Source organism: Propithecus coquereli, unplaced genomic scaffold (assembly GCF_000956105.1).
Source record: "Propithecus coquereli isolate 6110/MARCELLA unplaced genomic scaffold, Pcoq_1.0 Scaffold11, whole genome shotgun sequence".
NCBI classification, from domain to species: Eukaryota; Metazoa; Chordata; class Mammalia; order Primates; family Indriidae; genus Propithecus; species Propithecus coquereli.
Genome location: NW_012134969.1, coordinates 8200314 through 8223151, shown reverse-complemented (window position 1 = coordinate 8223151; position 22838 = coordinate 8200314). Strand labels below are relative to the sequence as shown.

The window sequence follows — 22838 nt, the reverse complement described above, 5'->3', positions numbered from 1 at the left end:
CCCAATGTCAAGCTGCTAGTTTTATGGCTGATGTTTTTTTTAACTTATAAATCCAAGTGGAATTTACTGTGTTGGATAGAGCCAAGTACAAACTTTTTAATTTTTTTGTTTTTTGCCTCCGTTAAATAATTTGGAATCAAACTCTGATTGAACACTTATTTATTTTGAATGATTCTTGCTGATTCATTGCAGAGAAGCTCTCCAGACCCCCAGCTGGCCATGTGGTGAGGTCAAGGCCCCGATCAGGTAGTACAGCAGCCATCCTGAGAGCTCCTTCTATCTGTTTTGAACAAATCTGAAGCAGCTTCAAGCCTGGAGAGATGGTGTCACAATCTACCAGCCAACAGGATTCTCCCGTGGACCTCTGGGAAGGCATCGGCGATGACTCTAGCAACATTCACGGTTCTCCCAGGCTCCTGGGGCCTGACCAGCCCCCTTGCCAACTAGACGTCAGGCTCACAAGGCACAAAGCTGCCTGGATTAACCCTCAGTGTGTGCAGCAAGAGCTGCAGGATTTGCCACCCCAGGTGCCAGCAGTGGGGACCATCAGGAACCACTTTGCAGCAGATACTGCCTCTCCCTTGAGCCCTTCACCCCTGTCCCTTGGTGACTCCCTGGCAGAGACATCATTGTCTGAGGATACTGCAGACTCCGCTGGCAGTGCCTTTGCCCAGGGCTTAAGTGAAAAGAGTGACTTGTCTTTGACCTCCACTGAAGAATGGGTGGTGCTCCCAGGGCTCTCTCATCTCGCATCTCTGCTCAAAAGCTCTAAGATTTTGGCCACGTTCCCGTATCCTGAGGTTGACAGTGCTTTTTTCAACCCTTCCCACCTGACAGCTTCTGCTGATGAAGGTAACTTCAGTCGGTGACTTCCCTTGTTCCTATCTGTTCATGCGCTTGCTTTGCCTTGGCCTAAAGCCTGCCTTCTTGACTTCCCATGACAGAAAAGTTCGTGGGTGTCCACTTTAACCAGAAGCCAGTGCATTAGCTCATTTAATACTGTCATCAGGCTAGCCACCTGCGTGGTCACAACAGGTGAAATCAAGTATTTGCTTTCTCCTTAGACTGGAGGGAAATGTCATTTTTTTTTAGCTCAACATAGTTAATAATCAATGCCATGTGCCAGCTTTGAGTTGGTGTCTGCCTTCAGGAAATTACAGCTCATTAAACTGTCTGCAAGAAAGAGCATCAGAAGCATTCTCAACTCAGTGTGGGTGGGGGAAGGTGTTTCCAGACAGACAGAGAGGGCTCTGTTTCATGCCAGTACTTCTGTAGGTGATGAACTTGCTTCACCTGTTATATTTACCTGTGCAGAGTGTGGTGGAGAAATAGTAAGATTTAAAAATAATGATTACAGTTCCCCTCCAAGACTATAAAAAACCTCTTTTTATTAAAACAAAGGCTCTCATTGATATGAGATAATGTACATACTCCTAAAATACTAAAATTCCTAAAATGAGATAAGCCATGCAAGAGTGCCACTCAAGGGTCAATAAACTAGCCATTGTTGTTATAATTGTGGCATGTTTATTTTAAAATATTCGTTATGTTATATTAATACTTGTCATTATTGATTTGTATTTCTGTTAGAACCCTGGTCCAAATAATCAATGGAGTTTTTTTCAAAATGATTTAAAAAGCTGCCTACCTGTTTGTCTATATGTCTATTTATGTATGTATTTATTTCTCACTAGCAGGAACTCATCTTCCCACTTACCTAAAATATGGGGTTTATTCTATTGGAAATGTTTGAGAAATCGTAGGTGATGACAACCTTTTATACATTATTCATAGCTTAAGAATAGCAGATTTTGGACAGTCTTTCAATGGCTAATTTCAAAATAACCAAATTTGAGCAAACTGACAGGACTGATTACAGACATTTTTTTCTATTTTTTAGCTTTCAGGATAGAGAGTGACTTGCAAATTTAGTGGTAGCTAAGTAAGAGATTAGTCTCCTACTAGATCCTCCCTAGAGGAGAGCCGTCTTCCTGACAGACCACCACAGTGACAAGTTATAAACTGAAGGTGATCTTTGGGGTCTAGTTCACCTGCCTGAAATCTTTTTTTGTATCAAGTACAGTGATACAATTTAAAATTATCCCATAGCTTTGTCTTTTTCTTCAGAAAGAAAACAGGCACCCTAGCCCCTTCTGTCCAAAGACAAGGACTCCCAGCCGTTCTTCTTGGTGCCTTTAAAACGCACTCAGTGTTTTGAAAATATCTCCTAAACTTGATAGGGGGATTCATTCCATAGGATTAAGAAAGAAAGTCCCGAATGATCTGGTTTGTTCGTTCTTTGATGTGGGGGCAGCGATGGGGCAAATAGGCACTGGCCACTAAGACATGGATTTTTCTATGACTGCTGCATCTCAAATGGCACTAAAATTTTCCTTTTCTAAAAAATAGCAGGAGAAAGACCACCTGAGTCTGCAAGCCTTTCCTCAGGCTATAGGAAAAAATTCCAGAGTTCCTTTTGTTTTCTGTAGGATCTACACATTTACAAAGCACTTTCACATTCCTTATCTCCTTAATGTCCTAAGAGGTAATTATCCCAATTTAAAGGCTGAGAAGATTTTGACAAGGGCCCAGCTGGTGAACGCCAGAGCTGGAACTGGAATCCACTCTGTCGGATTCTTCTCTGTGCTTTTTCCTCTGTACTCAGGGTCTGCAAACTATGACCTGCCGGCCAGCTCCTGCCAGCTTCCTGTTTTTATAAATAAAATTCTGTTTTGTCTGTAGGTCATGACGGTGGCAGAATAGGGTAGTTGCAACAGATAACTGTATGGTCCTCAAATCCTCCAATATTTACTACCTAGTCCTTTACAGGAAAAAATTTGCCAACTCAGATGGCTTCTGATGCTAAGCAGTTTGAAGTTTTCCATGTAACCACCACTCTCTTGAACAAGAAGCAAGGGATTTGAGTGACCCTGCTTGCAACTCTGTCGCCCTGACAGCTATGTAACTACCAGGACACTGGCAGCATTTTGTTCTAATTTAGCAGATTTGGACAACTCAGCTCCTATGGCATTCATGGACTTTTTTGTTTTTTTTTTCCTTTAAATGCTGCAATAAGAAAGCACATGATAGAGACGATGTTTGTTTTGATGGTGGGCACTGCCGGTAATGGAGTGGCTAAGGGTGCAGGGATGGATCAGGCTGCAGCATGTCCCTTGTGCAGTTTCTTCTTGGCTTTGACTGGAGGAAGACTGTTTTAGGGAAGCTATGCTGACCTGTGTCAGATGGATTTTGTTTCTGAAGGCAGGAAGTCAATTGCAGTGGGATCAGCTGCAATGACTTGGAGCAAGGAATTGGAGACGTGTTCTCCAAATTCTGCGGCCCGGCTTCTGGACTGTTCCTTGTCACCCTTCCCCATCTCCTGTAGGTATTTCCCATGAACCTCCCTCTCTTTCTACCCCCTTGGCCTCTTTGGTGTCCCCCGCCCTGCAGGATACTGCTCAGTTACTGCCGCAGCCTCCCCTAGAAATGGTTGTCATTAAGACCGTCCCTGCAAGACTTAACATCAGAAAGATCTTTCTTCTTCTGTCATCTTAATTTATTCTACAATTGTGCTAGTTTTTTTTTTAAACAGTATTTAAAAGTCCTCCTTAGAATTGTTGTGTTTTCTTAGATAATCTTTAAGCTTTTCTCCATTTTTAATAACTTGCTATTTTGGCAGGTGCTGTTCAAGTCAGTGGAAAACCCATTTCTTTGAATTCCTTCTCACCAGAGGCATTAGAGCTGCCTGTCGATGTAGAAAAGGTGAATGCTATCTTCTTCTTCTTCTTTTTTTTTAACTGCAGAGATTCTTAATCCTTTAGATAGTGCTTTTCTGATTTTAACCTGGAAACTTCACCTTAATGAGGAATAGCAAACAGGTTTCATTTCAGCATTTAATTGGTAGACACTGCCAGGAGCACTAAGCTGCGAAGGGTTTGAGTCAGTATCTGTACTCAGGTGGAATGTTTTCCACGATTGATGAATGATGTCTGCCATTGGGCTACCACCAGCCTAGGGCTTTCTATCACAAGAAATTCAACTTGAGCTGTCTGTTGGTTATAGTGAGCTAAATCTGTGTCTCTGTGGGTTATAAGTCATATGGTGACCTATGATAACTCAGTTAAATGAATATTTATATGTATATGCATTAATGTCACTTAAATAGAGCTGCTTGATTTTTCAAATCTGATGCACTTTCCATGAAAAAAAAAAGTTGCTTATGCTTGTATTTTAATTGATTTTTTTTTTCTGCAGGAAAATGCCCACTTCTACGTTGCAGATATGATTATATCAGCAATGGAGAAAATAAAGTGTAACATTCTGAGTGAACAGCAGGCAGAGAACTGGAGTAAAGAAGAAGCCAGTGGGTCACTTGGACTTGATCCAGCTGACTCTGAAGTGACCTTTGGTACCAACATAAAGCAAGAATCTGGGTCTGCCACTTCTTCAGACAGTGGCTATGAAAGTGAGTTGGGCAAAAATGAGAACACTTTGTGTTGTATGTTCCCCACACACCTCCTCTCTTCTGTCAAATACTAAAGTACAGTAGTCCCCCATTATCTAAGGGGGGATGTGTTCCAAGACCCCCAGTGGATGCCTGAGATGTCAGGTAATACTGAACTCTATATACACTATGTTTTTTCAGTCTGGTGAGGAAAGTGGCTACTGAGTGACTCATGAATGGGCAGCATTTGCAGCATGGATATGCTGGACCGAGGGATGATTTATGTCCTGGTCAGGACAGAGCAGGACAGCATGAGATTTTATCATGTTGCTTGGACAGTGTGCAATTAACAACTTATGAATTGTTTCTGAAATTTTCCATATAATATTTTTGGACCACAATTGATTGTAGTTACTTGAACTTTTGGAAATTGAACCTTCGGTTAGGGGGGGCCTACTGTATGTCTTTCCATCCTTTATCTAAAACTTCTTGCGTAACCTATATGATCCTCAGCATTTCTGCCATCTTGCCTTGGGGTTGGTTATTCTGCTCCATCCCGTTGTCAGAGCCTGTTTTGTTATTTTCTTGGACTTCATCCTGCTTTTCTTTTTTGATGAAAAGAAAAAAAGTGGCTAATGTCTTCCTCTTCCTTTGTTTTCTGGCACATAGCATTCTCCTAGCTCCTCTTAGGTTCTGTCCTTTTCCAAGTAGTCTTCTCTCATTCATTCAGCGAACAATGAGCCTGTGGTATGCTCGGTGCTGGGAACAGCCAGTGCAGGGATATGTCCCTTCCCTCAAGGAGCAAATGCGCTGTAGCAGGGGCCAGGGAAGCCTTGCGGGTAACTTGTAGACAGAGGCAAGCACCCAGTGTGGTGCATCACCAGGTAGGAATGCGTCATCTGCCGCCATCCCCTTGCTTTGGGGAGGCTTCCCTGGAATGTGTGTTTCCCCAGGAACTGCACATCAGGTCCTTCACCCTTCTGGTCCTTTAAGAGCAGTCTCCTGCCACTGGCACTGTGACATGCTCCCTGAGGCAAATCTGGAACCTTCACAGGGCAGGGGCATCGTGCATGTGGAATGAGACACAAGTTGTGCCCCGGATGCTCCACTGCTGTCTATGTGCATGGCTCTTCCTGGGGTCGTGCGGTGCAGAGCCCATGGCGCACAGCTGTGCTTTTTTGTGGTTAAGTGTCAGTATCTCAACTCCCTTGTGAGATTTTAAACTCTTGGATGGATGAGAAATTGTTTGTATTTGTGTTTAGTATAGTGCCTTGTCTGAAATAGGTATTTTATAAATATTTGTTAAGTGGTTGGGTAGAAACTGATGTTTAGCGAAAGCTCTAAAAAGCATGAGTATGTTAAATGAAGTTTAAGAATATTTCTACCTGCCAAATAAAAATATTTGTCTTTTATTAAGTATCTCTCCTGTGACATTTGTGGTGATTGATGTTCCTCCATGAGGTAGGTGGGTGTTCTTTAAACTACAGGTTGGTCCTGAGAGCATTAAAAAAAACCCCAAAAAACAGAAATAGGCTAGAAAGCATTAGAGTGCATCTTACTTAGGGGGAGCAATGTTTCCTGAAAGTTTTTTTTATCAGTTAAATATATTATTGTGTTTGTACTAAGTCACATGTCTGTTACTGTGGATCATGGCCAAAGGAGAGTAAGGAACAGAGATGGGTGACATCCCATCTCACCCAGGAGCATATGGAAGCTGGAGCTTGTAATCACCCAGCTAGAATGGAGCAGTGTTGTTTTTTAAAACAACAGGCCGATTCACACAACTTCAGTGTGACCTATGGGCTAGACTATGTCCCTGAACAACGGTATTCATGTCTCTGTGTTTCTTTCCTATGTTTATTCAGATGACAATTGTATGAAATTATATTCATACTAATTATATAATTAATAGCATGATTAGATTTGTGTGGTTATATTAATAGTATTTCATATCCATTTTTTCATGTTGCCGCGGTTTTCACGTTATTCATTTATTACAATTTTTTTTTTTCAGTGAGAGACAGGGTCTTGCTATATTGCCCAGGCTGGACTTAAACTCTTAGCAGAAGTTAGAAATGAAGTTGTTGGGAGATTTGGTTCTTTCTGGGGGCTCTGGGAGAGACTTTTTCATGCCTCTTTCCCAGCTCCTGGTAGTTTGAAGCAATCGTAGCATGACTTGGCTTGTAGACACATCACTCGGATCTCTGTCTTCACATGGCATTCTTTTTGTGCATCTCTATCTTTGTATCCAAATTTTCCCCTTGTTATGACACCAGTCTTACTGTAGGGCCACCCACATCCAGTGTGACCTCATCTTGATACATTGGCAAAGACCCTATTTCCAAAGAAGGTCACGCCCACGGGTTCTGAGTGGACATGAATTTTGGGGGAGAACTATTCAACCCGGTATAATATTTAAGTCTTCTATACTCTTTGCCTCACTATGAAGCTAAGATCATTTTCTCCCCTTTCATTTTTTTAAGGTTTGTATTATAGAAATTTTCAAACATATCTAACAGTAGGTCGATTACTGTTATAAACCCCCATATACTGATCAGTCCTTTTATTCATCATAGTGAATGCAAGAACACGAACATTATTCCCTGCATTTTTTAATTTTGAAGCTGAAATTTTTAATTCTTTGAAAGCAAACTTTTAGCCCTTTTCCTTTCCCAATTTCTATTTTGTTGGATGTTGCAGGTTGTTGTGTAGTTTTTCTTTTTCTTCTTGTTGGTGACAACCTTCCCTTTTTGTAGGTTGTGCTGTGTTACAGGTCAGCCCAGTGGCCGAAACACCTACTTGCAAGGATGCTGGGAAAGAGGCCTGCAAATGTGACTTTGATGAATTTGTTATTTTAGGTAAGATTTGGAAGCTTGTTGGATATGACTGGCTGCCTCCCCACTTCCTTCTGCACATACATACTAACATGCATCACGTGCAACACCACGCCATAGTGGCATTCAGAGAAACTTCTTCCAAGGACAGATTATATCCCTGACATAAAAAAAAAAAAAAAAAAAAAAGATGTTCTTGTTTCAAATGTCTTGATAGTTAATCTCTCATATCACCTGTAGAAATTGAATGAAAAAGCAGATATTCATTATGGTCTAATATCTGTTTGCTTTCTCAATTATACTTGGTCAAATTTCAGATGAAATTCTATCTTTGGTTATTATCAGTAGTTTATAATAGAAACTCAAAAGAACCTAAAGCATGGAGATACTGAATAATTGGCTGTTTCTGAAATATTCTTCTTATAAAATTGGCTATGGTTAAGTGAATCAGACGGAAAGATCTCATTACTCTTTTATTTTCCCACAGAAGTTGGAGAGTTTAACGATATCACTGAAACCTGTCGGTGTTCCTGCAGCTCCTCTAAGAGGTATCTGTCTTGTGTGTGCGCCCACACATACACCCCTGGGATGTCACCTCCGAAGCACTGTGAACACTAGGCCTTGACATTTTGAGCCAAATGCATCCAGTCGCAATGATTTGTTCCAATGAATCTAGGGGATTACCACCAAGAAATGAAACAATTACCCCCAAAGTTTCTATAGTATTTTATAGTGTATAAAAGACTTTTGTATACATTCTCATTTAATCCTCATGGACTGACGGGGCAAGTTCTATGTGTGTGCGCGTCTATTTTTAAACTCCATTTTACAGATATAGAAAAGGAGACTCATACAGGATGTGCCTCAGGATGCAGTGCTGTTAAATAGCAGAAGTAGGGCTCTAATGAAGTCTTCTGGCTGTAAACGTAATACTCATTAAACCACACCTCCAAGTCTTAGTACTCCCAATCAATAAATGATTTATTGAGCGTGGAGAAATCGTGTTGAGTAAGATACCTGGTAGTGACTGATGCATGGTCTTTTACGACAGCCTCCTCTGAGTTTTGGGGGTGGGAAGGATAGTTGAAAGCCAGAGGAAGACCCTGAACATGCTCTTTATGAATATAGTTGTTTGGTTTTTGCATCTCTTACATTTCAGTGTCACTTATGAGCCAGACTTCAATTCTGCTGAGCTGTTGGCCAGAGAGTTGTACCGAGTGTTCCGCAAGTGCTGGATGCTGTCAGGAGTTAATTACCAGCTGGCGGGTTCCCTGAATGCAGCCAGCTCAATAGTAAGTATCAAAAGAAATTGAACTTGAATCAAAAGTTCCTAAATTCTCATTTTGCCTGCCCTGTTCGCTTGAGATATTTGTTTCCTTATATGGTTCCTGGGTGTTGGGAGAGACTCAAAATGAATGATGAAACTGGCTTGTGTTGAGGGCTTGTTATGTACCAGGGACTGTGCTCAGCGATTCATAATTTAATCCTCATAAGTATCCTATTAGGTAGATGCTGCTGTTTTTTATGACGTGATGGGCCAGCCCCTGGCAGGGCTGTCAGTGGTAACGCAGGAGCCCTGCCCCAGGCTGCCTGATTGGAAAGTGCATGCTGGTTCCCTTGTAGGACATACTTCCTCTGAGAGCATGCAGCCCACTGGGATAGAGAGCTTTGTGACAAAGGCTAAAATAAGAATTGGAAAAAAGCACTTGAAGTACAGGGCAAGGAAGTGTTTAATTTTTTTCAATGGAACTTAGTGGTGACCTAAAAAAAAAGAGCCTGAGGCACAAAATATAATTTAAGGAGTTTACCAAAGTGAGGACAGCTGCCCACAAGACTCAGACCCAAGTAACCTAGGACATGAGTTCCATTTAGCCTTTGTTGCAAGCAGGTTTTTTTCTTTTTGAAACAGGGTCTCACTCTGTCACCTAGGCTAGAGTGCAGTGGCATCATCATAGCTCACTGCAATCTCAAACTCCTGGGCTCAACCCATCCTCCTGCCTCAGCCTCCCTAGTAGCTGGGACCACCACACCTCGCTAATTTTTTCTATTTTTTGTGGAGACAAGATCTCGCTCTTGCTCAGACTGGTCTTGAACTCCTGGCCTCAAGGAGTCCTCCTGCCTCGGCCTCCCAAAGTGCTGGGATTACAGGGGTGAGCCACCATGCCCTCCCAGTGCTTGGCCACAAAGCAGCTTTTTAAAGACATAAAAGGGGGATAGGGAGTGGGCTGATACAAAGTTGTTTGTGAAGAATTCTCATTGCTTTGTAGAATTAATGTTGATTAATGATTGGCTATACATTGTTAAGCTATAAGGGGTGGGTTACAGTGTCCAGTGCAGTGTGGCATTATTAGGTTAATTTATAGCTACTTGTGGCAATAACAAGCAGTTTCAAGAGATGAATACACAGTTCAAAGGGAGGAAATAGGACGTGACTGCTGTCTCGTTTTGATGCCTCTCCGGGCCTGATCATTCAGAAGACTCACATTCCTCAGATAAAAGTTCTTGTCTCATTGGGAAGGCTGATTGGAGATCTCAGAACTTGAGCTAAATATTACGCTGGCCAGAACTGTGGCAGGTAGATGTGGGGGAGAGTGTTCTTGGCAAAGGGAGGCTGTAGCAGAAGTGGAGGGGCTTGGTGTGGTTCAATGACACCTCTCTGTGTGTATTTGTGTATGGAAGGCTGATCTTCGTGGAAATAAGACTTGAATGATAGTGGCTGAATTATGGGGGGCATAGAATGCTAATTTGAGAAGTTTGGACTTTAAATGACAGTAGGAAAGTGCAGTGGTGCAGAGGGCAGCTGCAAAATAGTTAAAAGCAAGGGAATGGTCTTTATAATAGAGCTCTTTCCGGAGAAGATTAACAACAACAGTGCTGCTTATTGGCAGCTTCTATGGGCTTGTGCTATTTATAAATGTATTCCAGGTCAAAATGACCTACTTACAGTAAATTTGAAGTCCAGAAACAAACGGACTGAAACTACTAAGAAAAGCGATCTCAGCTGGGTGGTGGTAGAAGCAGTTCTTCTGCACGTGGCTTTAGAGACATGGTGAGCTCTTGCCACGTCCTGTAGTTCAGCTGAACGCAGTTTTAATTTTTCACGGTAAATTTTTAATATTGGAAACACACTTGAATGTTCTTTTATTTAAGTTCTTGAAATAGGCTTGTTTCAATTGTTCCTAAATCTTCTTATATGTTATGCAGGTTGTCAATGAAGAGCGTGTCCGAGAAGACTTTGAATCAAGTATGAGCGTAGTACAGGAGATTAAGTTTAAGTCCAGGATCAGAGGGACTGAAGACTGGGCGCCCCCAAGATTTCAAATCATATTTAATATCCATCCACCACTTAAGTAAGTATGGGCTGCTGCTTGAGCCTCCATCTAAAACAAGTCGTGACAGATCCCACCTGACTCTTTATGGAAGTAGGGGAACAAAAAAAAAAATAACACGCTGAGGGACACAGGAAAATTTGTTTTAGGAAAAGGAAGGTTGGGCATATTTTCTGGCTTAGCTTTTACGGACTCTGTAAATTTCGACAAGTTGAGAATTTAAGTATACAAACGAATTATGAATATTACATAACAACTGAAAATTAAATAGGCTTAAAGGGGATTTTTAAAGTGGCTAATTTTGAGACTTAAAAATCATATACAGTAATTCTAAAACACGGAACCATTCTATTTTCCAGTTGACAGTGTGAACTAAAAATTAATGAATTTTGAAAAAGGAAAGTTTAATCTTGAGGAGAGTGTCAATAGTTAAAAATGCAACAGAATGTAAAATGTAAATAAAAATGTTTGTTCTCTAAGAAGTAACAAAAGTCCTAAAAGATAAAACAAGAGCATACAAAAGAAATAAACCCACATACACATTTTAGGTAATAATTTAATTATAATTTATTCTGAGATTATATGACAGATTATAGATAAAAAATTTTAACAGCGTACTATTTTTTTTATTTCTCTTGGTTTGTATTAAATTTGGTGTGCAAACTGCAGTTATGAAGGGACTGGTGAGGCTTGTTGAATATGCCCCATAGAGGTGCCTTATAGACCAGCAGTCCCCAACCTTTTTGGCACCAGGGACTGGTTCCATGAAAGACAATTTTTCCAGAGACTAGGGGTGGAGAGGGGATGGTTTGGGGATGATTCAAGTGCATTACATTTATTGTGCAGTCAAACCTCTCTGCTTATGATAATCTGTATTTGTAGCTGCTCCCCAGTGCTAGCATCATCGCCTCAGCTCCACCTCAGATCATCAGGCATTAGATTCTTATAAGGAGTGTGCAACCTAGATCCCTTGCATGCACTGTTATAGTAGGATTCTCTCCTATGAGAATCTAATGCTGCTGATTTACAGGAGGCTGAGCTCAGGCAGTGATGCGAGTGATGGGGAGCGGCTGTAAATACAGATGAAGCTTTGCTCACTCACCCACCATTTACCTCCTGCTGTGTGGACCGGTTCCTAAAAGGCCACAGACTGGTACCAGTCCATGGCCCAGGTTTTGGGGACTGCAGTTATAGACTATATCTTTCTTTTGAGAATGACAACCCAAAATAAGTGACTGAGGCAAAGACCTCAATCAGCGGATGTTTATTAAGCCAAAGTTTGAGGATGTGCTCGGGAAAAACAAGCCACAGATGCACCTGTGACTATTTTTTCTGGAGATGGATTTGGGAACATCGGTATTTAGAGGGAGAGGGCATACAGAAAGAAAAAGGAGGAGGGAGGTGAGTAGTGAGGAAAATGGTTACATTCTTGTGATGCCCCAAGAAATCTACATTTTACCTAGGATAAGGTGAATGTTTGAAGAAAAAGGGAGCAAAGGAAGAATCAATTATGTAGATCTCCCTAGGTAGGTAGAAGAATGCTTGATCTTGTCTCTGTTCTGCACCTGAGAAGATACACTTGGGAGCAGACCTTGTAGATACCTGAGGCCTTTCACCTTTCCTTGGGGATCTGGCTGATACCTAACGTTAGTAACAGCTATTCATTTGGAAGGCGGTGAGCATGACTCAGCCTCCAGGCTTCACCTTCCCTTTTGCATAAGGAGCTGTGGGGGGCAGGGTGATTTTAATTTTCCTTTACAAGAGAATGCCAAGAAGGTCTCTGGGGCTGCTTGGGCAGAAGAGCTCCCTGTCTAGGCGTTGTGAGCAGTCACTGTCCTTAGTGTTGGGCATCTCTCTTTTAGGGTTTCCCTCAATCTTCTCTAAGGCACATGGGCAGAAATTTAGCATATTTTTTTACCTTGGCCATTCTTGCTGACCCTGAACTGTAATAAAATTTTACAACTTTCTCCATAATTCCAAATCACATGTAAAACAGTGTCACAACAATTCAATAGAAAATGCTCCAATGGAATATCTCACCAGACACGTTTGATGATTTGTCTTACGTTGCCTCTTGTTTGTCTAAATTTCTCTGGATCCATTTGTGAACTTCCCACATGCATTATCCTTTGGAGTCTGGTCTCCCTGAACTGTCTTTGCATAATGTGTCTGTCTGCAGTTCTCTCTGGAGATAGGCCTCTGTGTGGGCAATGAGAAGTCCCTAAAAACTCCTTGGTGGAATAGTTATTTGTGATACTGATTCCTGCTTTGGTTTTTGCAGAAGCTTTTAAAAGGTTCTAGCTTTAAAAGACCCAGAGATTTCAACTAGAAAACTGTGTTAAATAAGCCTATTTCTTTCCCAAACGAAAAGTGACTAAAGGAAAGCCTCAAGCCAAGAAAAGTATAATGATGTCAGGTTTTTTTTCCAATTAGTGAAAAACATTTCCTCGACCTTCTCTGAAATGTAACTATTACCATTTTCTGTCTCAGGAGGGACCTGGTGGTGGTGGCCCAGAATTTTTTCTGTGCGGGCTGTGGAACTCCAATAGAGCCTAGTAAGTATGGGTAATGGATTGCTCCTTGTTATGCGATGACAGGGTCAGGGATAACAAAGTTGGGCAGCGCGCTGTTTTTGTGAGAGACGCCTTTGATGAGGGGTTGTTATAAGAACCTCATGGAAGTTGCTCTCTCTTTTGTGGCGAGGCCATCATGACCTACAAGGCTGTGTGACCAGCCAGGAATGAGGAGAAGCAGCCTCCCAGTTCCCTCCTCACTGGACACTCAGCTCCAGCCACGTGGCCTCCGGGCTGGCCCTTGAAGGTGCCAGGTCCCTCCTGACTCAGAAATTTGCATTTGTGGTTTTCTCTCCCTGGAATGCTCTCCCTGCAGACATCCCCGGGGCTGACTCCTTTGTTTCCTTCACATCTTCACTCAGAAGTCATGAGGTCCCCCCTGGCTGCCCTATCGAAAATGTCCACCTCGCCACACTCTTGGCTACAATCACGTGTGCTTTATGTTGCCTCACCTTCTTATTTTTCATTCTTAGCATATTCTTCCTAAAATATTCTTATGTTTTACTGGTTCATCTTATTATTGTCTGTCTTCATCACTAGATTGTAAGTTCTGTCAGGGCAGATGTTGTATGTTTTATCCATTATTTTATTCCCAGCTTCTAGAAGAGTGCCCGACACAGAGTTGGTCCTTGAAAGATATTTGTTGAGTGAACAAGGGCTCACCAAGGAGCTAGCCAGACTTTCCTGAGAGAGTCTGAGGGGCTGGCCTGAGAGGATCATTCTTGGGCCAACTGAAGCCTAGAAAATCAGGCTTCCCCAAGTCAGAAATGCAAGTTTCCCACTTGAGACTGGGAGTCACTTATTCTGCTGTGGGGGTGTCCATAGGTCTGACCTGCAGAAGGCTGGGAAGATGAGCTTGGAGGGAAAGAGTTCCCTCGGCCTTTGATGGTCCTTGAAGGAAAAAGACTTTGAGGAGCTCTGTCTACTTCAAGAGATGAAAATAAAAACCAGAAATCTGTCTGGGCTTCCTCTACAACACATTGGATGAAAATGCTGACAGGCATTACAGTTATAACTAATTTTCTTTAAGTGACTCATTTTCCCAGTTATTCTACCAGGGACCATGTCTGTTTGGTTAACCACTGTTTCCTGTTACCTCAGTAAATATTGAACACATGAGCGAGAAACGTGACTATGATTCCAACTTTTTAAGTACTTCCCTAAATTTATTCACATATGGAGATGTGGCCGGGCACAGCGGCTCATGTCTGTAATCCCAGCGCTTTGGGAGGTCAAGGCAGGAGGATCACTTGAGGCCAGGACTTTGAGACCAGCCTGGGTAATATAGCAAGACCTGGTCTCTGTAAAAAGTAAAAAAAATCAGTCGGGTATAGTGGGTGTAGTCCCAGCTACTCGTGAGGCTGAGGCAGGAGGATCTCTTGAGCCCAGGAGTTTGAGGCTGCAGTGAGCTGTGATCTTGCCACTGCACTCCAGCCTGGGCAACAGAGCAAGACCCTGTCTCTAAAAACAAACCAACCAACCAAGAAATATGGAGATGTGTGTCTGCACTGTTGATACAGTGATGAATCTGGCAAACGTGGTCCTGCCTTCAAGGATCTTGCTGACCGTCTTATAGGGAAGACATAGTCATCAGCCAAGTAAGTAAATACCAAGGGTGACGTATGTAACAAAAGAAAAAGTCAAGGGAGCTATGGCATTTATAGCAAGGAAACTTAAACTGTGCACGAAGGCCTGGGAGTAAGAGGTTTCATAAGGATGTGATTGTCTCCAGAAAGAGAGGGGTGTTCATCATATGCAAAGGGTGTGTGGCAATTGAAAAGAAGCCTTATGTGACTCAGGAGTAAGAATGAGAGTAAACAACATGTGGCAGAGGTAGGTGGAGCACAGATTGTAAACAGCATATAAATAATTTTGGGCTTTTCCTATGAACTTCCTCTAGCTCTTAGGATAAGTTTTTTTTTTAAGTTTTTATTTTGAGATAATTTTAGACTTACAGAAGAGTTGCAAAAATAGGACAGAGAGTTCCTGTATATCTTTCATTCAGCTTCCTCTAATGATAACATCTTACGTAATCAATAGTATCATCATTAAATCTGAGAAATTAGCATTGGTCCAGGCCTGTTAACTAAACCCCAGGCTTTATTTGGATTTCACCAGGTTTTTTTTCACTAATGTCCTTTATCTGTTCCAGAATCCAATCCAGAATTCCACACTGAATTTAGTTGTCATGTTTCCCTCAGTCTCACACACACTGAACATGACGTTTTACCTTTTACAACTTCAGCATGTCCCCAAAATAAGGATAAGATATCACACCAAAAGGAAAAAAAAAATGAACAATTCCCTAATATTGTTTACGAGTTAATTTTTATTTATTGTCCTCAAGGCACCATTTATGGCTAATTTTTCCATGCAGGTTCCAATCAAGTTTCATACATTGCACTTAGTTATTGTTTCTCTTTAGTTAGCTTTATTCTAGAACTGTACTACTCAATATGGTAGCCACTAGCCCATGTGGCTATTTAAAATTAAATTAAAATTAATTAAAATTAAAAATTCAATTCCCCAGTCATACCAGCTATATTTCAAGTACTCAGTAGCCACATGTAACTGGTGTTACTGTATTAGACAGCACAGATATAGAACATTCTCATCCTCACAGAAAGTAACATTGGACATTCGTGGTCTAGAACATTTCCCTCATTTTTTCCTCATGACTTTGGCTTTTCATAAAATCAGAACAGTGGGTTAGAGCAGGATTTCTTCACTTCAGTGCCATTGACTTTGTTGGGAGGGGTGTCCCATGCTTTGCAGGGCGTTCAGCAGCGTCACTAGCTGCCAGTAGCAGCCCTACAGTGGCGACAACTGAAAATGTCTCCAGACATTTCCAAATGTACCTCAGGGGACAAAATAACCCCTGGCCAAGAACCACTGGTTTAGAATGCTTTGTTTTGTTCTATTTTAATTAACGGGTTAGGAAACTGAAAGAGATGGACATAGCTTATTCCGTATTGAGAGTATAACACTTAGCGTGTATTCACTGAAGTTTGATGAATGAGTGGATGGATATTGAGATGTTAGGATTTTAGCTGTTGGTGAAAGATGAATTTTGTCAGGGAAATTTGTTGGCCCCTTTTGTCCTCCTTTCTCTTCCCATCTTGCTAAGTTTGATCAGGCATGTGGAGTGCAGGGGCCAGGGTATACCTGTCCATGGTTTATTCAGTGCCATGTTGTTCGCATTTCTGTTGGTGATTTCACCGTTTAAAATGGCCCCCACGCGTGGTGCTGAAGTGCTCTGTATTGTTTCTAAGAGCAGGAGGGTCTGCCTTGTGGAGAAAATGTGTGCACTGATCAGCTCCATTCAGGCGTGAGTTATAGTGCTGTTGGCCCTGAATTCAATGTTATGAGTCAACAAAATATATTAATTCAGGTGTCCTTAAATAGAAAGGCATCAAAAACAAGGTTATATATTGATCAGTTTATGAAAATGTTGTTACTAGAAAACCACCTCTGTCTACTTGACCAGCTCTGAATCTTCTAAATTTCTGACAGCCTGAGGCAAACAGAGTATCTCACTTTTAAAATATGCATTTCTTTGGCTGTTCCTGAGATTGTTCTTCACATCCCTATTGGTTATCTGAATTTCTTCTTTCCATGTATTACCTATTCCCCTCCTTTGTGCATTTTTGTATTTTTTTTTCTCTCTCTGATTTATCAAGAAGCTCTTTTGGATGCTATTTCCTAACATTGTATGCATGCTACTTTACATTGCACTTTTCATAAGTGTGATATCACTTTGTCCAGCTCTGAGTTGCGTCTTGTGGTCTCAGGAGAGTTCGCCTGAAAAGATTCCGACCTGCCCTCAGCCTTCTTGCAGTGAGAGGCAGCGTCTGATCTCCAGACCCTAATAAATAAATGTTCTTTTAGCTGCATCGCAGCTTGTGATGTCCATCTTTAAAGTCCAGGAGTATTTTGAGAGAGTTCTATTTTTTAGACATCTGTTCCATGACGGCGAAGCTCATGAATGGGCACGATGTAAGTCCCCAAGCCCCTGCCAGAGTTTTCCCAGCTCTCATGGGGTCGAGCATGGTTTGAGTCATGAAAAAAAGTCATCTGAGTCTTTGAGTCTTGCGTAGGAATTGGAGGTGGGGGGCGGACCTGGGCGGGTTTCCAGCGCCGCCCTCATGCTCCGGTGTGCTCGGCAGAGTTTGTGAAGCGGCTCCGGTACTGCGAATACCTGGGGAAATATTTCTGCCACTGCTGCCACTCCTACGCGGAGTCCTGCATCCCTGCCCGGATCCTGATGATGTGGGACTTCAGGAAGTACCATGTGAGCAATTTCTCCAAACAGCTGCTCGATAGCATATGGCACCAGCCCATTTTCCATTTGCCCAGCGTCAGCCAAAGCCTCTACGGGAAAGCCAAGGAGCTGGACAGAGTGAAGGTGAGCAGCCATCTCCGCAGGCCGAGTGCCCTGGCTGGAAGCGTCCTGCGGTGGGAAATGCACGTCACTCTAGTCTCAGGGCTTCCACAGGTAGACCTTCCAGGAGGCGGGTGTATCATAAGCCAATGGAGCTTAAAAAGCTTTGGGGCCCCTCACCTGCACAGGCTCTTTCCAAGGCCCCATACTGAATTTTACATTCATACGTAGCTTTGTGTTTTTCTTGAAGAAGGCCCCCAAAGTTGTGTAAGCTTCAGATCCCACAAAACCTGGATCCATCCGGGACCCCTATGGATCAGTGGACTTGGTTATGAACCCCTGCTGTACAGGCTGTTTGCTAGAAAGGTTTGTTTCTTACAGGTGTAGCATTTCAAGGTTAGAAACAACACTTAAATTTGATTTGCACATTGCTGGTTTCATTGATCACATTTAGCTCTTACCCTTGTTTGGTTTCTCACGTTAGGAAATCCAGGAGCAGCTTTTCCACGTCAAGAAGCTGTTGAAGACCTGCAGGTTTGCTGCCAGGTACTGTTCTCGGCTGGGACAGTCTGCTGTCCCTCCACACCTCTGCGGATCCTCTGAGCCTCTGCTCCCAGCTCCCATAGGGCCTCTTGGCTGTCCTTGGGAATGCAGACCATTTCTTTAAAATCACGAAACCCTTTAAATCACTAGTGGAGCATTTAACTCGTTTAGGAGAATGGGCCAGTACAGGATGAAATAACCCTAGCCAGTGGCCTTTTTATTATTATTAGTATTAAATTGTAAATACACAAAACATGAAATTAACCATTTTAAGTGGACAGTTTGGTGGCATTAAGTACATTCACACTGTTGTTCTACTATCACCACCATCCAGTTCCTGAGCTCTTTTCATCTTGAAAAACTGAAACTCTGTACCATTAAACAGTTGCCCATGTCCCCCTCTCCCAGCCACTGGCAGCCACCATTCTACTTTCTGTCCTTATGATGTGGATTACTCACATACCTCATATAAGTGGAATCGTATAGCATTTGTCTTTTTATGACTGGCTTATCTCGCTTAGCATAACATCTTCAAGGTTCACCCATGTCGTAGCATGTGTCAGAATGTTCTTTTTTAAGGCTGAATAATATACCATTGTATGCATATACCACATTTTGTTTATCCGTCCATTCGTCAGTGGACGCTTGGGTCGCTTCCACTCCTTAACTATTGTGAATAATGCTGCTATGAACATGGGTGGACCAGTGGCCCTTTAAAACCCCTTATAGAGAGACATGTCAAAGTAGGTGAGACCATAATCTCTAGAAATTCTACTTTTAGAAGTTTAGCCTAAGGACATACCTATGGATATGGGCAGAAATTTAGTTAAAGTATAGGTTTTTTTTTTTATTAAGAAAAGATATTACAAATCCACTAGGTATTCAATAATAGGACAATACTTAATACCACATCCATAATATAGAATACCATACAGCCAATAAAGGTTTAGGCATGAATTCATTGAGAGTGATTTTTAAGTGGGAAAAGAGTAGGTTACTCAAGGGAGTTAAGGTTATTTGTTATAATAGATGAGATCATAGGGATTTTCTTAAAAATTTTGTTTTGTTTTAAAGCATTTTTCCATTTCTGATCTTTAATGATGATGTATTGCTCTTTAATTAAATTTCTTAGGAAGGAGCATGCATTCTCTAGTCATTTGGCCTTGAGCCTCCACCTCGTGACACTGGAGTGGCATTGGTCTCAGGGCCGCAGTTCTCTTTATTTGTGATGTGTAACAATACCTACATTTCCTCCCTCTACAAAAAAATTCTGGAATACCCATTCTGTGCTTTAGATAAGAAATTAGTATATCTGTGTTAAATCCAGGGGGAAAGTCAACACAAACAGATCATTGCCCCACTGTGTGTGTCAGAGACCTGTGCAAGGTGCCGTGAGGAGAGAGAGGGGGTGGCATTTAGCTTAGTTAGGGGTGGGGTGCAGTAGAGAGCAGGCAAGGCTCAGAGATGAAGCCTGAGCTTGAGGATTGGGGACCCTCTGGGCAGAGGACGCAGCATGGGGAGCATCTCAGCTGGGTGGAGAAGTAAAGCCAGTTTGGCATTCGTGGCATGCCAAGTCCAGGGTAGGCCGTGAATGATGGTGCCACTGGCCAAGTTAGGTAATTCAAGAGGAGACCAGGTGGGTTTGGAGAGGATTAAATTCCGTTTTGAATGCCCTCGGGACATCTAAGTGACCGTGAGTGCCTGCAATTGGATGCCTGAGTCTTAAACTCAGCATTGGACTCGTGGATTTGGGAGTCACATGCCTGCCTGTGAACAGTCATTCTCCTGCCAGCTGAGACAGCAGTCAGTGATGCCGACAGACTTGAAATTTAGCTGGAATGAATAAGGTAGTAATTTTGATTACTCAGGTATCAGACAGTGCACATTTTTAAGACTTGGAAAACAAATATTCAGTTTTCATTTGCTCCATGTGTGCGTGCGGCAGGCTGCAAGAGAGGCATTTCTCTGCTCATCAGCTCTTCGAAATCAGCTTTTATGGAATTTTAACTTTCTAGCTTCCAAGCAAACTTGCAAAATATAGAGTGGTGGCGAGCAAAGTTCACTGTTGTTCTTGGGGCTAGTTTTTAAAAATTGTGTTTAAAAAATTAAGTGTGAGTGCTGAACAGAAACAACTGGTTCCGTTCTTCCCAGCCTCTTTGTGGGTAGGTTTCCGAATTCCTCCATTTTCCCTCTCTGGCAGTGCATTAAAGGAATTTGAGCAGGTGCCGAGACACCTGACTGATGAGCTCCACCTGTTCTCCCTGGAGGACCTGGTCAGGATCAAGAAGGGGCTGCTGGCACCCACCCTCAAGAACATTCTGAAAGCTTCGCTTGGGCATGTGGCCGGCTGTGAGGTGAGGGTTCGCCTGGAGCAATCCCTGAGCTGTCCTTTATTCACCAGGGCCTATTCTGAGTGGTCTGCACCTGACCCTATTTAACTCTCTCAAACCCCGAGGTCAGTGCTGGTGACACTGTTTGCAGATGAGAAAACTGAGGTTCAGAACTGTGAAGTACGGGGCAGAGCCGAGCTGGAATGTGAGTCTGGGCCAAGTGACTTCTAAGTTGGGATGCCCAGCCTGGCTTGGGGCCCACTCTGCCCTGATGTGCCAAATATAGCCATGTGGACTCAGGAGCTGAGGGAACAGGAAGCTCTGTGTCTACACGGACTGAAGAATTCTAGTGCAGCAAACAGAAATGAAATTAGATCATTTAAGAACACCCGTTTAAAATTATGATCTTTCTCTGGCAATTTAAAACTGCCTTAATGTGAAATGGATGAATGTGCATTATTTTTGTTTTGATCCATTCATTGCTGCAAAACACAGTGTCTTTTTCCTGCTAGAGGCTAGGATCACAGACACTCAAAAATTGATGCTTAAAATGTTCTATAAAAGTGATAACAGCTTCTCTATCAAGAGAATTACCAATGAGGACTGTCACTTTTTGATGCCTTCTTTTACAGTTGTGTCAAGGAAAGGGCTTTATTTGTGAATTTTGCCGGAATACGACTGTCATCTTCCCATTTCAGACGACAACATGTAGAAGATGTTCAGGTAGCTTAGTAACTTAATAACATAATAATAGCTTAACAACTTAAATGCAAAGTTAATTTAAGTTTAATAACTTAAGCAAAAAATTAGCTTAAGCTGAATAATAGCTTAATAACTTAAGTACAGTTGTTTTTTTAAAGTACAATGATGCTGGTATGTGCTTGTATGTTGGATTGGTGATAAAAAAGTTTTGGGCACAGAAGGAGGAGTATTTGGGTGGGGGCAAGGATGAAGGATTATGTCTCCTGGTACAGGGTTTGGATAGAGGAGACAGTGCCTTTGTTGCCTATGCCTGCCCCTGTTTTGTAATTGGAGCAATCCATGTCCAACGTTGAAGTGTTGTCTCTGGCTGCTTTTGCACTGCAGTGGCAGAGTTGAGTGGCTGTCATAGAGACCATATGGCCCACAAGGTCTAAAACATTTACCGTCTGACTCTTTACAGAAAAGGTTGCTGACTCTTGTTCTACAGGATTAGTGCCCAAGGGAATCCCATGATTTCTAAACCCTGTTTCATGGGAGAGATCCTGGTAATGAACTCTGCCTTCATCCTTGATATGGGCAGGTCCCCTTCTTAGGCCACTCTAGTGTTGTCTCCCCTGACCCTTTAGGCAGTGTTGCAGGATGGCTTCCCCAGGAAGGAGATCTAAGGCAGGGATTTGTATGCAGAAAGTTGCATGTTCTCCAGCTCAATACCTGTGGGGGTGTGAAGGCAGCAGTGCTGGGCGGAGGGAGAAGTGGAACCATCATGTGGTCGCAGTGGAGCCCTCAGCCCATTTCATGGGGAGCTCTGCAAATGGGTGACCTTTCAGCATTGTTCCAAACTGGGGATAGAGGGCCAGCCAGGCCTTTAAACTCCACAGTGACCAGTCACTGGATGCCTTCTGGTGGCAGGAAGGGGCCATGACCTCGGATGAGGCAGCTCTCTCCATTTAGGGCCATTTCTAGAGGAGCTATGCTGCTTCCCAAGAGCCATCAGCCACCACCTCTCTCGGGCTGGGGGAACTCGTGCCTCAGTGCTTGGGCAGATCCGGAGGGCACTGCAGGGTCCACTACATCAGGCTCTCTGAGCCTCATGTTGATGACCTCTTGGGACAGCTATAATCCCTGGGAGTTTCAATTTGGCTGATTTCTTTCTAGAAGACTCTATGTTCTGGATTCGAACCCCTCCCTCCCTAGGATGGGATGAGCGTCTGCACGTATGTGAGAAAACAAGATAGCCCATTTGCTAATGGCCACCCTCCTTGCTTGCAGCGTGCAGGGCTTGCTTTCACAAGCGGTGCTTCCAGTCCTCCCAGTGCCCCCGGTGTGCAAGGATCTCAGCCAGGAGAAGCCTTTTGGAAAGTTTGCCCTCTGCGGCGACTTGATGCCCCTGAGCAGTGGGGAAAAGACTGTTCAACATGCCTTATGATAACACAATTTGTGTCTGCTATTGGTAACCTTGTTTTAGGTATCAGGTATTGTATATTAAGAAAAAAGATGGACAATATTCTCTTTATTATATATACTTTCATGTTTTAAAAGAATGCAGATTCTTTGTTATTAAGCATAAGGTTGTTACTAGTGGTTTTGTTTACAAACGTTTGATACTTTTGCTGCTACTGGGGTTTTTTAAAAGAGTTTTTTGATACTTCTTAAACTGTATTTGAATAGTTATATTTAGCTAATGCCAGAGCCAGTTTTTTTT

General features: G+C 42.6%; 1 protein-coding gene across 4 annotated transcripts in view; it reads left to right on the top strand.

The window, feature by feature from the left end:
* KIAA0226L (KIAA0226-like ortholog) overlaps nucleotides 1-22833 on the top strand; it is a 34728-nt gene extending 11895 nt beyond the window's left edge. For 2 of the 4 annotated variants that reach the window (XM_012648616.1, XM_012648607.1), the window contains exons 2-13: nucleotides 3680-3762; nucleotides 4255-4465; nucleotides 7201-7302; nucleotides 7766-7826; nucleotides 8438-8570; nucleotides 10483-10628; nucleotides 13098-13162; nucleotides 17347-17585; nucleotides 18046-18107; nucleotides 20305-20458; nucleotides 21067-21157; nucleotides 22406-22833. In XM_012648616.1, coding sequence (XP_012504070.1) covers nucleotides 4282-4465; nucleotides 7201-7302; nucleotides 7766-7826; nucleotides 8438-8570; nucleotides 10483-10628; nucleotides 13098-13162; nucleotides 17347-17585; nucleotides 18046-18107; nucleotides 20305-20458; nucleotides 21067-21157; nucleotides 22406-22518 — 1350 coding nt within the window. In that variant the 5' untranslated portion in view covers nucleotides 3680-3762; nucleotides 4255-4281 and the 3' untranslated portion in view covers nucleotides 22519-22833. Of the gene's footprint in view, nucleotides 1-192; nucleotides 853-3679; nucleotides 3763-4254; nucleotides 4466-7200; nucleotides 7303-7765; nucleotides 7827-8437; nucleotides 8571-10482; nucleotides 10629-13097; nucleotides 13163-17346; nucleotides 17586-18045; nucleotides 18108-20304; nucleotides 20459-21066; nucleotides 21158-22405 lie in introns of those variants that run through there. The other 2 variants (XM_012648590.1, XM_012648599.1) reach the window with 2 other exon arrangements.
* The last annotated feature ends 5 nt before the right edge of the window (nucleotides 22834-22838 follow it).